General features: G+C 37.8%; 1 protein-coding gene across 1 annotated transcript; it reads left to right on the forward strand.

Annotated features, from left to right (window-relative positions):
* LOC104715225 lies at window positions 6,659-7,730 on the forward strand. The gene is made up of 2 exons (XM_019229931.1): window positions 6,659-7,288; window positions 7,381-7,730. The coding sequence occupies exons 1-2, from the start codon at window positions 6,697-6,699 to the stop codon at window positions 7,728-7,730; spliced, it is 942 nt and encodes a 313-aa protein (XP_019085476.1). The 5' UTR covers window positions 6,659-6,696.

The following is a 17,520-nucleotide window of genomic DNA, read 5'->3' on the forward strand; positions in this document are numbered from 1 at the left end:
ATCATATACGATTTATAACTGATTTGTTAATTTTGTTATTCAGGGCTAAAGTACCTTGCACTGGAAATGCCGAATTTTATTTTCGCCTCCTGACCCCTAAACAATTGTGGCCAACTACAACATTCGGCTAGTTATGGGATGCGGTAAGCTTCGTAGTTTTGTTCCATAACATCTGACGCAGTTAACTATGGTAGCACATGGTTACATGTATGCATATGTTCCGTATTAGGGGGACGCAAACGCCATCCCCTTATAAAACAGATCGTATTGCTTTCCTCGTTTCGTTGTTTGTTAGTATGTGGGCATTCGAATTCCCTCAAATGGAAGCCTCTAATAAATGGGTTTTTGGAGAAGGTTGTTTTGAGACGTACGTGGGAAGGCTGCCAAAATACGGAATGACACACAAGGTGTGGGTTGACGATGTAGACACCCTACTCTTCCCATACAACCTCGATAACAACCATTGGGTAGCCATCGAAGCTTACTTATTCCAGCGAAGGCTACGAGTTTACGATCGCATAAACAGCGGTAGAACCGACGAGAGTCTACAAAAGAAGTGTAAGCCGTTCGCAAAAATGATCCCACGTTTGATACAAGCATATCACCGGAGGTACAAAGATGAGAATATCGGGGGGTTGGCATTTAGTTACTACCGGGTGAAAACACTCCCATAGAACTATCAACAAGGTGACTGTGGTGTGTACACGTTGAAGTGCTTAGAGTGTATAGCTCTTGGACTAAACTACACAGGCCTATGTGATGCGGCCATGCCTTCGATTAGGATGAAACTTGCTGCAGAAGTGTTTGATGAGGTTCCAGACCGAGACTGCTTTCTGCAACTAGATGCTACGTCGGAGACAATAGATTATCCGGAAGCTGAGTTCAACTCGGGATCCAAAAGTTAAAGAAGTTAGGTTCCATGTAAATTACCGGAGCAGTATGTATCATTATGACGTCTTTCTAACCAGTATATTGCAGGGTCTAGATATGTATCATTATGACGTCTTTCTAACCAGTATTAGTATATGTTAGGCCTTTATCAGATGTGTACGTACAATCAACTAAGTAACGGCCTTATTATGGTCTGTGTACACACGTACATATATTCATCTGTGTACGTACAATTGATTCTCTAACGTTATAGACTTTATTTTTAGGTGCATGGTTGGTGCTTAGTTTCTCTCCATTTTGAGCACACTAACTTGTCCCTACTGGCAATCCTACGTACATTGGCAACATGTAGTTAGAGGTATGATATGATGAGCGAGGCAATTATATTGTATTCGAAGTCAGCGAACCAAAATCATCCTAACAGACTGTTACGGATCATATGGACCACCTGCGTGAAAGTAATAAGTACAACCAGGAAGAATGTTTATTCGCTACTTAATTTATCAGGCCAATACCAGCTTTGTAGACGTAACTCAAAAACTCAACTCGGGATGGAAAACAACCCTATCGGACATCCAAAAGCGCCGTCGCAACTGAGGCCTCAGTTTTTCGTCTCTTACCAAGAACAAAGATTTTGCTCTACTACTAAACAATTTTAAAATATTTTTTTTTAAAACAGTGCAACGGTTGCGCTTTTCTTTAATATTTTTATTCAAATTATACAGTTCTTCAACGTTATTGTTTCATTTACACTATATATCAGCCTTTATTAGTGAGGTTAAATCATCATTCACTATTCCTTGATGTTTTATAAAGTTTTACATTGAATTGGTTTGTTACATGAACCAATCTATTTTCCGCCAATATATAACGTTGACTATAGGGTCATAATTAAGTAGTGCAAGTGATGTATCGTCTTCGCTTAACCGGCAGTTAGACGTGTTAATTATCTAAATGCGATGTATCTGTATGGAATGCAGTCACGACGTTTCAAAAAGCCATAATATGTATAATCCATTTGTGTTTGTTCGCTGCTTATCTAAGAAGACAAATACACACCCGGTGAAGTATGTATTCGTCTCTCAAAACCAAAGTATCACCCGCAAACTAAACATAAGTGCAACAAAGTTATGGTGCATTTCGACAGGCTATCCGATCTCCAGACGTGGCGTTCTGATTGGAAGGTTTCTGTTAAGATCATCCGCAAGTGGAGAAAGAGAGAAGCGAACATCGTCACCTTTGAAATGGTTGTTTCGGATGTTTTCGTAAGTGACTCGTCTCGACATCATATTATATGCAATTAATATTAAATGATTCATACATCATGGTTGAATTTTTTCCCACACTGTAGGGAGATAAGATGCAGGCAACAATCAGCGAGGACCTGTTGCCCCAGTTCTGAGCGGGGATTGAGGAGGGTTTGTGGAAAACCTTCTCAAATTTCGACGTCACTGACGACACATCCACTGTGAAGGTCGTGGCTTCCAACTACCGGATCAAATTCACTGCTGACACGGTTGTGGACAACATTCGTTGCTTGTCGACCAATCACTACATTGACTACGTCCCCTTCGACCAAATTTACGAACGATGGTCTCCTTGGACCCAGATTTGCTGCTTAGGTAACATTGCATTCTATTGTTCCGTTTTTTAATATCGTATCCAGTACAATAAGTCTAATGACATGACACCATAGACACGATGGGGCAAGTTACTCACGTCGAACGAAGAATATTGGTGGACGATCCAACTGCTCCACGGTTTGCTGAGAGAACCCGGTTGATACGGTTTTCATTGACGAATCTTGAGTGAGTCGTTTTCGCGATTATTACCTTTCAGGCTTTCACACACTTTAAAGATATAACGGGCTATTAACGTAAGGTGTCTCTGTGTGTAGGGGTCATCACTTGCAATGTGTGGGTTATGATGAAATGGTCGATGATTTGGCCCGCAATTTTTGGCTATGCGGAGGCAAACCAGTTGTAGTCTTGCGATTTTGGAGAGCCAAGTTTAAGGATGGAGGCACGGATTAGGAAAACGTATTTAAAACAATTCAATCACCTTTTAAATATAAGAGTGCTTCATAAAACTAATTTTGGTTACCCTTTTTCCTTATTTTTCCACACCGCAGGAGGGATGGAAGTGTATAGTCAACCGGGTGTCTCTAAAGTGATATTTGAACCACCCTTCCCTGAGGTTAGAGATTTCAAACTCCGGTTGGAATACTTCGACCAACGCGAGCGGGCTGACGACAATTCGTAGCCTATGTTTCCATTTCTCAATGTTGCTTTACATTCCAACCTTTTAAACTACGTCGCTGAACTCTTTATATTATCTTCATTACCTACTTACCAATAATCTATCTTACGTGGATGGAATAACTTGATGTAAAATGTTTGTGTGTATTACGCATGGTTAATTATATATTTTTATTTTTATTTGGTAAGCATCTTCCTAATACTGCCAACCTTGAATGTTAGACGTATGTGTACATTTGTGTACAAATGTTTATGTTTAATTTCAAGGGGTTTGGTCCATAATAATAACACGACAACGTTTCAAACGTGTCCTTTTTTAGACGGAAAAAAATGTGACTAAACCAAATATAACGTTTAAAACTTGATGTTAAACAATTAACCCACAACCCAAAGTACTACTAATAAAACGACCAAACTACTTGAAAAAATAGGTCATTGTTGCTAGTATAACCAAAGTCTTAACAAACACATTGGTCAGTTTTAATTCCATAGTTAATCCATCACTCTCGTACGCAATCAACGCCTTCATCCTTTCCAACTCCATCTGATTTTCCTTGTGCATATTTAAGATGTTAGCAATCTCCTCTTTTTGTCCCTGAAGCGCTTCACGCATTTGATTCAAACTAGTTAACTTTAGAAGATCTTCCTTCACTGTTTTCAGTTCCTCCATCATAGCTTCATCCCACCATTTAAAAATGTGATAGTCCCCATCCTGCAATTTTTTTTAATTTTTTAAACGAAAACCTCAAGTTATGCAAATAAATCTGATCTTTATGCAACCTCGGGGAAACTGTACGTCACTTACCTCTCTATTTCTACAAGTGTAGTGGAGCATCCCTGGGTTTGTCCTTGTAAAAGAAGGTTGTAGCTTTGGCCTTTCACCACAATAACAAACAGCCGGGATCCCATACTCCGCATCGTCATACTCAACTGGAGTCGTGTTTGTTAAAGCAGACTTTGGGATCGAAACAGAGAACGTAAATGAAGGAGAGAAAATTAAAAAAAGGCACTTTTAACTATTAACAGATATTCCAACTCCTAAATCTAGTCCAGCATCTACGGCATCGGCTCTCTCTGTCTTAATTATAGTAATTTAATTATATAATGAAACATACGTTTTACAGAAGGGAACCGACAATACACCTAAAGGATTTCACATATAGATTTGGCCACCCACCACGCTCCGCAATTTACACAGACAATGTCATAATAACGTGTGTTGGTTGATAACCTGCCCCATTTCAAACAACTACGCATGGCACAGTCCGGGAAAGGGATCAACGAACTGGAGGGATATACTAGTGAATCTGTGTACATCACTACAAGAAAACAGGCAATTTACGACTACGATTGGCAACTAAACCTGTAGTCACCAAATTTAGGGACTATATAAAGACTGTTTAACTACTACTTTACAACTGCTAAAATTTAGTCGTAAGTTAGTCGTTTTTTGCCGACTGAAATGTGTAGTTGGTTCAGTAGTCGCTAATTAGTGACAACTTTACGACTGAAAGACAAGAAAGTAATTTTGTCAGCAAACAGTAGCTAATTTGGCGACTACATGGTGACTACTGCGGAGAGTCGTTAATTTGGCTACTAAAATACGGCTACTTTTGTTAGTCGGCCATTTGGCGACTGTTAAGCGACTATTGAGGTGAGTCGCAAACATGTCGGCCAAAAAGAAACACGTTTTATTCGTTTGTGGGGGTTGGTAAGCTTTGTCCTGGTGTGACTGTTAGTTTTAGTCGTTTTACAGTCGGTAAACAGTCGCCAAAATTCTCTATATATACCACACCTTTGTTTCTTATTTCATTCACACCACAAGCAAGAGCATTAATAAGAAACAAATTGAGAGTGAGAAAAAAAAATTCGAGAGTGAGGAAAAAATTCGAGAGAGAAAAAAAACGAGAGTGAGAAAAAAAATCAAAAGAGAAAAAAAAAACGAGAGTGAGAGATCTTTAATAATGGTGGGAAGTTCTAATTATAGTCATTTTCGGGAGTGGATGTATAAGAGGCTTGATGAAGTGACGGGAAATTTCACGGAAGAGTTCAGCACCGGGGTAGAGGAGTTCATGGCTTTTGCAAATAGTCAGCGTTTAGCACAAAATAATGGTGGTAAGTTTCACTGCCCTTGTGATAAGTGCAAAAACGGTAGGCGTCTTCCAGGGGGTACAATTTGGAATCATATTTTTTGCTATGGGTTTATGCCAGATTATTATGTTTGGTATAAACATGGGGAAGAAATTAATATGGGCATAGGAACGAGTTATGTAGATCCGACGTTTGTAAGTGGGAATGAAGAAGTGGGTAATGTGGTAGGAGATAGATATGTGGATATGGTGAATGATGCATTTCGTTATAACATAAGTTTAGAAGATAATTATCATCAAGATAATTATCATCAAGATGGTAGTTATCAGAATGTCGAGGAACCGGTACTTAACCATTCCAAGAAATTCTACGACTTGTTAGAAGGTGCAAAAAATCCATTATATGATGGTTGCCATGAAGGTCACTCACAATTATCCCTAGCTGCTAGAGTCATGCAAAATAAGGCAGATTATAATATGAGTGAAAAGTTAGTGGATTCGGTTTGTGAAATATTGACTGATTATTTACCAGAAGGAAACCAAGCTACTGGTTCACATTATGAGACCGAAAAATTGATGCGCAATTTAGGCCTCCCATATCATACAATTGATGTTTGTATTAACAATTGTATGATATATTGGAAAGATGACGAAAAGGAAGATAAATGTCTGTTTTGTGGTGCACAAAGATGGAAGCCTCGGGAGGGCCGACGTAGAACCAAAGTACCATATAGTCGTATGTGGTATCTGCCTATTGCTGATAGATTGAAGAGAATGTATCAAAGCCACAAGATTGCAGCAGCAATGAGATGGCATGCCGAGCACCAAACAAAGGAGGGAGAAATGAATCATCCTTCTGATGCAGCGGAGTGGAAGTATTTTCAAGAACAAAATCCTCGTTTTGCCGAAGAACCCCGTAACATGTACCTTGGATTATGTACCGATGGGTTCAATCCATTTGGGATGTCTCGAAATCATTCTTTATGGCCTGTGATCTTGACGCCATATAATCTACCCCCTGGTATGTGCATGAATACCGAGTATTTGTTTCTTACAATTCTGAATTCTGGGCCAAATCATCCGCGAGCTAGTCTTGATATATTTCTACAACCGCTTATTGAGGAGTTAAAATAGTTGTGGTCTACTGGAGTTGATGCGTATGATGTGTCCTTGAGTCAAAATTTTAATCTAAAAGCACCGCTGATGTGGACGATCAANATTAATAAATCAAAATTCTATTTATTTATGAAGTACTTATATAATTCTTGATGAGATATTGAAGTTTGAATATCATCTTGTAGGGGTTGGAGCATTTTTCCGGGACTTATGTTCTAGTNAAGTCTTTTTATCTACCTAATGGAAGGAAGACATGTTGGTTTGATTGTCACCGGAGATTTCTTCCTCATGGTCGTCCTCTTAGGCGGAATAAAAAAGACTTCTTAAAAGGTAAAGACGCTATGAGAGAGTATCCACCTGAGTCTTTGACCGGTGAGCAAATTTACTCTGAGCGATTGAGTGGTGTGAATCCACCAAAAACGAAGGACGTCGGTGGAAATGGTCATGAAAAGAAGATGCCGGGATATGGGAAGCAACACAACTGGCACAAAGAAAGCATATTGTGGCAGCTGCCATACTGGAGGGACCTCAATCTACGACATAATATTGACGTGATGCATACAGAGAAGAATTTTTTGGACAACATCATGTATACTCTTATGCGTGTGAAGGGTAAATCAAAAGATACCATCATGTCAAGATTGGATTTAGTGAAGTTCTGTTCTCGGCCACACTTACATCTTGATAGTAGGGGTAAAGCACCTTTCCCGGCATATGCATTGACAGACGAAGCCAGAACAAGCTTATTGGAATGTGTGAAACACTCAATTAAATTCCCAGATGGTTATTCGTCAGACTTAGCTAATTGTGTTGATATGGAAAATGGAAAGTTTTCAGGCATGAAGAGCCATGATTGCCATGTTTTTATGGAACGGTTACTTCCATTTATTTTTGCAGAACTGCTTCACAAGAATGTCCACCTTGCTTTATCAGGTACTCGTTAATTAATAAATCAAAATTTTATTTGTTTATTAAGTACTTATATAATTCTTAATGTGATATTGAAGTTTGAATATATCTTGTAGGGGTTGGAGCATTTTTTCGGGACTTATGTTCTAGGACTTTGCATACAAGTCGCCTTCAAATTCTAAAACAGAATATAGTTCTCATCCTATGCAACTTGGAAAAGATCTTTCCACCATCCTTTTTTGATGTGATGGAGCACCTGCCTATACATCTCCCTTACGAAACTGAATTATNGAGAGAGTATCCACCTGAGTCTTTGACCGGTGAGCAAATTTACTCTGAGATATTGAGTGGTGTAAATCCACCAAAAACGAAGGACGTCGGTGGAAATGGTCATGAAAAGAAGATGCCAGGATATGGGAAGCAACACAACTGGCACAAAGAAAGCATATTGTGGCAGCTGCCATAATGGAGGGACCTCAATCTATGACATAATATTGATGTGATGCATACAAAGAAGAATTTTTTGGACAACATCATGTATACTCTTATGCGTGTGAAGGGTAAATCAAAAGATACCATCATGTCAAGATTGGATTTAGTGAAGTTCTGTTCTCGGCCACACTTACATCTTGATAGTAGGGGTAAAGCACCTTTCCCGGCATATACATTGACAGACGAAGCAAGAACAAGCTTATTGGAATGTGTGAAACACTCAGTTAAATTCCCAGATGGTTATTCGTCAGACTTAGCTAGTTGTGTTGATATGGAAAATGGAAAGTTTTCAGGCATGAAGAGCCATGATTGCCATGTTTTTATGGAACGGTTACTTCCATTTATTTTTGCAGAACTGCTTCACAAGAATGTCCACCTTGCTTTATCAGGTACTCGTTAATTAATAAATCAAAATTTTATTTGTTTATTAAGTACTTATATAATTCTTAATGTGATATTGAAGTTTGAATATATCTTGTAGGGGTTGGAGCATTTTTTCGGGACTTATGTTCTAGGACTTTGCATACAAGTCGCCTTCAAATTCTAAAACAGAATATAGTTCTCATCCTATGCAACTTGGAAAAGATCTTTCCACCATCCTTTTTTGATGTGATGGAGCACCTGCCTATACATCTCCCTTACGAAGCTGAATTAGGAGGTCCTGTCCAATATAGGTGGATGTATCCTTTTGAAAGATTTTTTAAAAAATTGAAAGGAAAAGCAAAGAACAAAAGGTATGCAGCAGGATCAATTGTTGAATCATATATCAATGACGAGATTGCATACTTCTCAGAGCACTATTTTGCCGAGAACATACAAACAAAATCAAGGTAAATGATCAAGATTTGAATTTATTGTGTGAATATATATTTAATTTTCAATCATTTGGTCAGGTTAACAAGATTTGATAAAGGTGAAAACCCTGCATATCATGTGCTTGGAGTGCCTTCTATATTTACTCACGTTGGCCGTCCAAGTGGGGAAATGCATGAAACATGGCTCTCAAGCCGAGACTATCAATGCGCACACGAATATGTTTTAAGAAATTGTGACTATTTCAAGCCAATTGAGAGGTATATAATTAAGTAGGGATCGCTCAAATTATATATAATCTGCTATGATTTCTCATATATTTGTGTTTGTCTTGTATATATAGTATGTTCGAGGATTTTCTTTCAGCAAAATATCCAGGACTTCCCGAGAAGGAACTCTCCGCCGAAAGAGCAGACGAATATCATTTATGGGTTAAAGAATATGTGTGTGACAACAATACGTATTAAAATTATTGAAAATAACTTATACATATATATATCCAGGTTACTTACTGGAACGCCACAAATCCATTTCCTACTTGGTTTCAAGAGATAGTGCATGGACCTTTGAACAAGGTCAAAACATGGCCAATGTATTTTACAAGAGGCTATTTGTTTCATACAGAGAATCACGGCGCTGGACGAAACACATGTAACTATGGGGTATGTGCTAATGGTGAAAATTACATGGATGAATCTGATGCAGCGGATTTCTACGGAACCATAACTGATATCATAGAGCTTCAATATGAGGGGATGGTTAATTTGAGAATCACACTTTTTAAGTGCACGTGGTATGACCCTGTTATCGGTAGAGGCACTCGGATCAGCAATGGTGGTGTCATAGACGTACTTTCAACAAGACAGTACAATAAATACGAACCATTTATTTGGTTCTCTCTTTTTGTTATTGCTTATGTGGTGTACTAATTACAATTATGGTTAACTTTTGGTAATTAAAATGCAAATTTTAAGGCTTTCTTTGATTATAAATTCGAGTTATAAACAAAACAAAAAAAAAAAGATTCTGGTTTTTAATCCCTATAGTCTTCAAATAGTCATTAAATCTATCTTTACATAGTCGCAACACAGTCGTCAAATAGTCGTCTCGTAGTAGCCACGTAGTCGCTACATTTAACAACTATATTACAACTATTCTCAAACTAATCTCCTTCACATCGCATTAATCGTTAAACTGTCAGCAAATAGTCATAAGTATTTACTGACTACTTTACGACTGTTCAGAGTTTTATTAATCGTAACTTAGTCACAAAACAGTCGTAAAAGTTTACGACTACATTACGACTACTTTTACGACTACGAGGATTAGTCGTAACGTAGTCGCTATTTACCGACTACAAGACGACTGAATTTCTTACCGACTATCGTTTTACGACAACAGTGATTAGTCGTAACGTAGTTGTAAATTCTGAAATAGCGACTATTAAACGACTATAATTGCAGTCGTAAATTGCCTGTTTTCTTGTAGTGCGTGTTTATACGCGCCGTCTTAAACATACACAACCATTGGAATAGATCTTCCCCGATAAGCCGTACTCCCTCTGATTGGAGTGGATAGTGATGTGCATCAAATTGGTGAAGAAAACGAACCACCATCTGCTCGTCCCCATATAACATAGAGAAAATCCCACATGCTAGAGTGGCCTCGGCTTCTTCGGGAACGTTTTTTTTAGTAGGGCGATACCGCGCTGAATGTTTCGGTCCTCGGCAAAGATCCGTAGCCCCTCGTTGTAGATTGCTATTCTATTCCCTGCCTCTAAACATTTTTCAAAAATTCGCCTGTGAATCCCTTCTTCCTAGCGTTGACCATTTGGCTTCCTTGTTGTTTGAAATGAAGAAGGATGCCAACAGAGGTGGTAGATGCTGGCAACGTTCAGAACTTCGGGGGCAAGCACCGTTTCCACTCCTCGGCGACCAGCCTTTAATAATGGGGCAAGGAACCACAACCCATCACTGACGTGATGCTGGGCTATTTTTAACAAGATCTCGTCTGGCAGATCAGTCTTCTTACGCCTAGAAGTCGCCATTTTTTTGCAGTTAAGTAAACTAATAGCAATATGTGCAGATACAAAAAGACGGAAACTACACCCTGCCCACTAATAAAACCTACGATGTGAGAGGTGGTTGGGGAGTTTGGCGAAAATCCTGGGAATTTATGCTAGTTTCTATATGATGTCGTTTTAAATTAGCCTATTTTTAACTACAATTACGAAGGAACCCATTTTAGGTTTATGAGCTCTCATGCACGCCTACTCGATTAGAATTATTAAAACAAGTAAGTAGTGCGAACCACGTGTCAGTTTCGTGTTATCGGATTTGAAATTCATTATATTCGAATTAGTTAAATATTGGCTGTAACTCACCCATCGGCTAACCCTAAGCTTAGAAATGACATTTGTAGGTTCTCTGATGTGACAACTTCGAAGTGAGTCGTATTTATTGTTTCTTAGATATGATAGTTTTCTCATCATTATGTTTATTTGATGTGTATCCAGTTACGTAATTATCATCACTTCCTCCCAACGAGATCAATCCAAAGGGTTGCTATTCACTTGTTTTGATTGTACGATTATTTAAGCTTGTGTACGTAGACGACTACCACAATAAATTATGGTAGTCCCAACGTACATCAGCTTAGGTGTGGGGAATAATCAATACAACATTAAAGATTCTACTTATTATTAAGAGATAGCACAAGTATTCGGTCAAAAAAAAAAAAGTACAAGCATTCGTATCATTAAGACCATGTACAATGGGCTATTGAATCTTTTTTCAACTGTTGAATTGCTGCAATGAGCCTGTTGAAAAAAATAAAAAGATGAGGTGGATTGAACTATGTTGAATTTATTCAACATGTTGAATAAATTGAAATGGGTATCATTAGAGCCACATGTCAGCTGAAGAGTGAAGAAACTTATTTTTATCTCACTTTATTTATTTAACATAAGTTATTGTTTAGCAAACAATTTTGTATATATTTTTCCCTATAGAAATTCATCATTTCTTTTACTTTATAAATAGAAACTTGTTTCATTTTATTTGGACATAAAAAATTGTCATTTTATATCTTTAAATAAAATATTTTTGTGAAATAGATTCTAATAATAACAATTTTAATATTCAAAATTCTACATATTATTTTCTATCTCAATTTCAATAATTATTAGAATATAAAATATAAAATAAAAATGATAGAGTAAGCTGAAAAATAAAACCATTGTACATAGTCTGACGAAATTAAACCAATATTTGAAATAGAAAACAACATTTGATTTCTATTTCTAGACATTTTTCATTGCTCATTCCCAGGACAGTCTGACGAAAGTCTGCATTGTTTCTGTATGGATTCCGGAGCTTTCTCCTTCCTGGGCAATTGTTTCAATTTGTGTCTCATCCTGTCCCATCACATTGTTAATGTGGTAATGTGCTGCAAACTCACATCTATAAGTAAAAAAAAAAATGTACATGTGAGACTGTGAACAATATGAACACATACGCTTTCATACCAATTATTAATATAATATCAACTTACATATGCTTGTGATGTACAAGTCCTTCGAAATCTGCTCGAATGAAGAATCTAGAAGACGCTTCGGTGTGTACAAGACATGGTACGCCAACACACATTTATGTAATTGAGTTGCAAGACAAATTACATGTACTTGCTTCTATCATAATATCAATTTACTCTGACGTACCTTCATAACTCCCAACCTTAAAGAAACGGAAGACACAAAACACTGGTTCGGATTTGTGGAGAACATGACATCCCTTTGATTCCCAATCAGAGAGGAATTGATGGGCATAGAAGTATGTGAGTCGACATTTGATACTTTCATTCCTGCATTAACGCACAGTTGCTATCAAAGTTAAATCTATGAAGTTCATATATATATACTACTATGTTTATAGCATAATAGATCCTTAACCTGCCATTCAGGAGAGTGAAGACAACTTCAATACACCTGCCATTGTAACGTCTTCTTATGACGTCCACATTTACGATGCACCCACAAACATCTAGTGCGGGGAAAAAAAAATTCGAGATGTAACGTTTATTTTGTACTTTTTCCAAATGATACACTTAAAAGCGACGTTTTAAACTGACCAAACGACCACTAAATGAATCTCAGCAATCATCGCAAGTTCATAATTTCACGGACATTAATATATATATATTAAAGAAATTATAGATAAAACATACCGAAAGATAAGGGATGAGTAACTCTGCCAATAGTTATATCATCGATATCCTCGAAGCGGAAGTAATTTTTGTGATTCAAAGGTTCGATCAAATCCATGGTTGACTCATGCGTAAACTTGATTTGGTATGGGTGATGAGTATTCCTCTCCTTGAGAGTTGGATTGATTAATTTAGACTCTCGAATATCGTACCAGGTACCGATTTCAGGGTTTGGCGGGATATTTGGGTATTCACCCTGTAGAAACGCCACTTCGATTGATAAATTGTTATACATCAAAAACTGTTGGATTTAGCGAAATAAGAAAGACTTGTTTAACTAACCTCTTCATCCACAAGTAGGAGAAACCGTTTTACAAAGCATTGGCAAATCGACCAAGCGTTCAACACCTTGGCGTGGATACACCAACACCAATTCCTTCTCTCGAGATCCAGTTCAGCATACGATCGGTTCTGAAGCTCATGGTGATCTCAGATTTTGGATCTCTCTTACTTTAAACCGTGTTAGGAAAGACGAAGGTTGACAGCAATTTAAATATTTACGGAGAGCCACACCTCGAAACGACGCGGCCTTTCGACTTTCCATGGTGTCCGTTTAATAAGACCCCAAATGTACGTACGTTCCCAATGTAGTATATGTACATATGTATAGTTTGTATATTTACAACACTAACAAATAACCGGGAATCATAAATTAAGAACGAGATCCCGACCAAAAGGAAAGAGGATATCGCTAAGCCGACACCTTAACCATTAAACTCCTAAATATTAACAAGCATCGATAGACCATAATTTTGTTTCCCTCAATTCGAAACCCTGTACCATAATTGTGATAAACACTTCAAGAGATGGTTTAATCGGGCTTGTTTTAAATAATATTGGGTTATTAGCGGTTTCAGATTTACAAGCAGAATAAAGGTAGATCAAATATTTAGCTATTCATGTCCAGATTAAGGGTGAAGAGCATAAAAAAAAGGTAGACAATTTATGCATGTATTTCTCATGCATTAACCACAAAAAGACAAATAAACTAAAGTTAAAAATAATATATATCTTGAATGGTAACTTATAAAGTGATAAGAGGACTTGATGCTTTTCACCTTTGATCTGCACTTTAACAGCCACATATTTGATTTATAAAGTGATAAGAGAACTTTATGCTTTTCCCCATTCAAGGCCTTACTCGTGTAAATTTATTTGTAAAATATGCTAGTACGGAAACGTGTCTTTTTCTACAAACCGGATTTGAGTTGAATTATATACGAACTACACAACTTTTCCACTTTCACGCCCGGAACAGCCAATAGCTATTGCATTAAATGCGACAAGTACAAGCAGGGATTTGACATCTTCTTTTGTGAAAATTCGTTCTTACTTAAATTTTGAAATGACTATTATCTCATCATAGTGTTTACTGAACACTTTTTAAGCAAGTAATAATTATAAACTTTGCCCAACGAGTACAGTATACCTTTTATCCGAACGAAATATATTTTTGGTTACCGAGACGACGAGAGAACAACCTTTATCGTGTGAACCAGTATGATGTTGCGTAAGCATTACGTACTCCTTTTCCCAACTAATATAGTGTAACTTATACTTCATTATGCATTGTGCTAAAAGGACACGTAGAGTAATTATATTGTACAGTATATATACAAATTTCACCACCTAACTCCTCTGTTGTTGAAGCATATATAATAACTACAATAACAAAATCTCTAAAAAAGAAAAAATGGCGAAAGCACACAATAAGCTCCCATATCTCCCTGATGATATTTTACTCGAAATCTTTAGGCTTCTCGCAGTAGATGGGCTGTCGCACCTTGCTCCAATTTTAAAGTCGGGTCGGCGAGGACTGAAGACGGTGCTCGACCCCTATGTTCTAAAGGATGCAAACATCTACAACATCTGTTGGCATCCGTTATTGATCCAAACGTCAGACGACCCAAAAAATGCTTCAAAGCTGGTGGCCCTCAAGATAAAGGGATTCATAGGCATATATTCAAAAAATGCTTCAAAGCTGGAAACGAAATTGCAATCTACTACGAGGGCCTCCGGATTGTTGCGGAGGAGAGAGACATCAAGCGAGGCATTTCTGTTCTATCTCGTAACGTTCCCGCAGACGCTGAGGCAACACTGGCATGTGGTATCTTTTCTATGTTATATGGAAGCGAACAGATGGCGGTTCATTTTCTTCACTTATTTGATGCACATCACTTTCCTCTCAAATCGCATGGGGTCAGATTTGTCGCCAAGTCTGTGTTTCGCCTGTTGTTTACATACTAGGTGACACTTCAAAACACGTTCATAGATAAACTAGTCTATCCATCTACTCACCTGATCCCTAACCTGGACTGTGCCTCCATCTGTTGTATCCAATCCGGTTTCTTCTCTATAAACTTTCGAGATTACGACATCTTGTGTACTAATTGCGGACTTTGGTGGTTGGCGAAATCTATATATGAAATCCTTTAGTTCTATAATCTCTAATGGTTGCTCTTTAAAGTTTTTAGTTTTTTGTTGTAATGTACTGTTGTATACGCCTGGTACATACATGTGAACTTATATGAGCGGTGGTACGTACATCGATAATTTGTAGGGTATGTTATTATGAAGTATGTATAAGTAATACGAACGACGGAGAATTTCATGGTTATCTCATATTATGGTTGTCATTTATTTGATTCTCGTTCGATAACAGATCATTTATATTAATTTGACATCGTCAGCATGAACTATGTATTTATGGTAATCGCAGCGTGTATGGTAATTAAATAAAACAGAACGATATGTACGGGACTAGTCCATGTGTACGTACACGTCCCACACAATAGAACTAGTTTGGCACCGTGTACAACTATGTATTTATGTACGATGCCCTGTTTCGGTGTACGTACATAAATGCATAGTTTCGGCAAGGTGGTAGATGCCATACGTCTGTGTACGATGGGGGATAACACTAAATAGAATACATTCCGTTTATAAAATAAACTCCAGCAAAGACCGGATAACATTTCGAGGTTCCAAAAAGAAAAAAACAACCATCAAGTACATAATATTTCAACATTAAACTAGTTGGGGACAGGAGTCACTAAGGTTAAGCCGCAAAAATACATGAAAAGGATCTTAAAAGAACGAGCGCAACTCCTGTGCATACCAGTAGAAAAAACAGGACTTACACCCAGTGAGGTAGCTACTGCAAGTACACCTACGGTGGTGGAGGACAGAAGACGATGATCTCACTTCAAAAAGGGGACCACGGAGATGGAGGTTCGCAACATGGAACATAACCAGGCCAGCGACTTCAACGGCGGTGTTCATGTGAGGGACCATGCACCAGAAAATATTTCCAAACGCCTTGGCCTCCATCACTTGGCCGGTAAACGTTGCGAACAGCCCATAACCGAAGTTTGCATACGGATCCGTTGGTGCAAAAAAACGTAGCAGCGCCATACCTTCAGCAATGGTCGGGGAGTTTGAAGCTAGCCTGACGCCCTCAAGATAGTTCGCTGCGATGTGGCCCCTGTAGAGAAGAAGCTCAAAGTAGGGCCTGAACTTAGACTCCATAGTGATGAACTGTGGCCATGTGATGAACAGACGAAGTTGAACAGTTTGGAGGTCGACAGTGTTCAGCGCCTCAACCAAGGCGGGGATTGGAGTGACAGATACGGGGATAAAATTGACAAGGAGGCTTGTAAGGTTTGGCAGCTTGATGGCCAGGAATATCTCGTTTGGAGGGGTGTTCATTGTTTTTTTTTTTTTGGTGGAGACGATATGGGCTGTGGATGGTATTTGCTATGTGTATGGAAGAAAACATCTTCTTACGTACACACCTCTATGAATAGAGAGAACAGTGGTAATTTTTTTTTTACTATAATAGGTAATTAACTCGATGGTATTTAACAGTAAAATGTAATGATTGTATAGGAGTATATTTATATAAAAATATAATGATTTAAGTCTGTTTAGCCACGCTAAAAGTATTCAACAAGCTCTGTTGGTTCTTTGGTACTCGTGTACGTATATAAGTAAAATTACATAACTGATATTTGACATCTACAACCCTGCATGTCACATCGATTTAAATTGACTTATATGGACGTCAAATCAGTTGGCCATTGCATCAAATTGGCAACATGTCATTGCATTAAATACGACTACTAATAGATACAAACACATTGTTAATTTCCCTATATTATATATTAAATATAGTGGTTTCAATTTTAAGTATAAAAGGGTACAATTCAATACAAGCTACATGGGCATGTAACTGTTGATGTAGGTCTTAGCCATGTATCGTACATAATAAGATATTCGAGGAAATATTAGTTTGCATGGAACTAAACATTTTACTATGTTCAGCTTGTGGAGAATAGGAGAGCAACCTAAAGTGTATTGAAAAATCTAGCATATTGCTTCATACCTATGCTTTGCATGTGTTATCAACTTCGTTAAATATATTTGTCTACGAAAATTAAATCAATTGTCCAGTTATCACATCTGATAAAGTTCGTGCTTAGCTTTATTATCTTGCCTTATTCTGCAAAGGTGCATCGCTGACAAAATACTTCGTTTAATATTAAGATTAGAAAGGATATGAGATAAGGTGTACACGGAAACGAGGAAATACAAACATGTTTCGTTATAACTACCAAAGCATTTGACTAATTCGGCGAGCGCACCACCAGATTGTGCATTTCTTGCAAGGATGCTTGTAAGGGCCCAAC

Source organism: Camelina sativa, chromosome 9 (assembly GCF_000633955.1).
Source record: "Camelina sativa cultivar DH55 chromosome 9, Cs, whole genome shotgun sequence".
NCBI classification, from domain to species: Eukaryota; Viridiplantae; Streptophyta; class Magnoliopsida; order Brassicales; family Brassicaceae; genus Camelina; species Camelina sativa.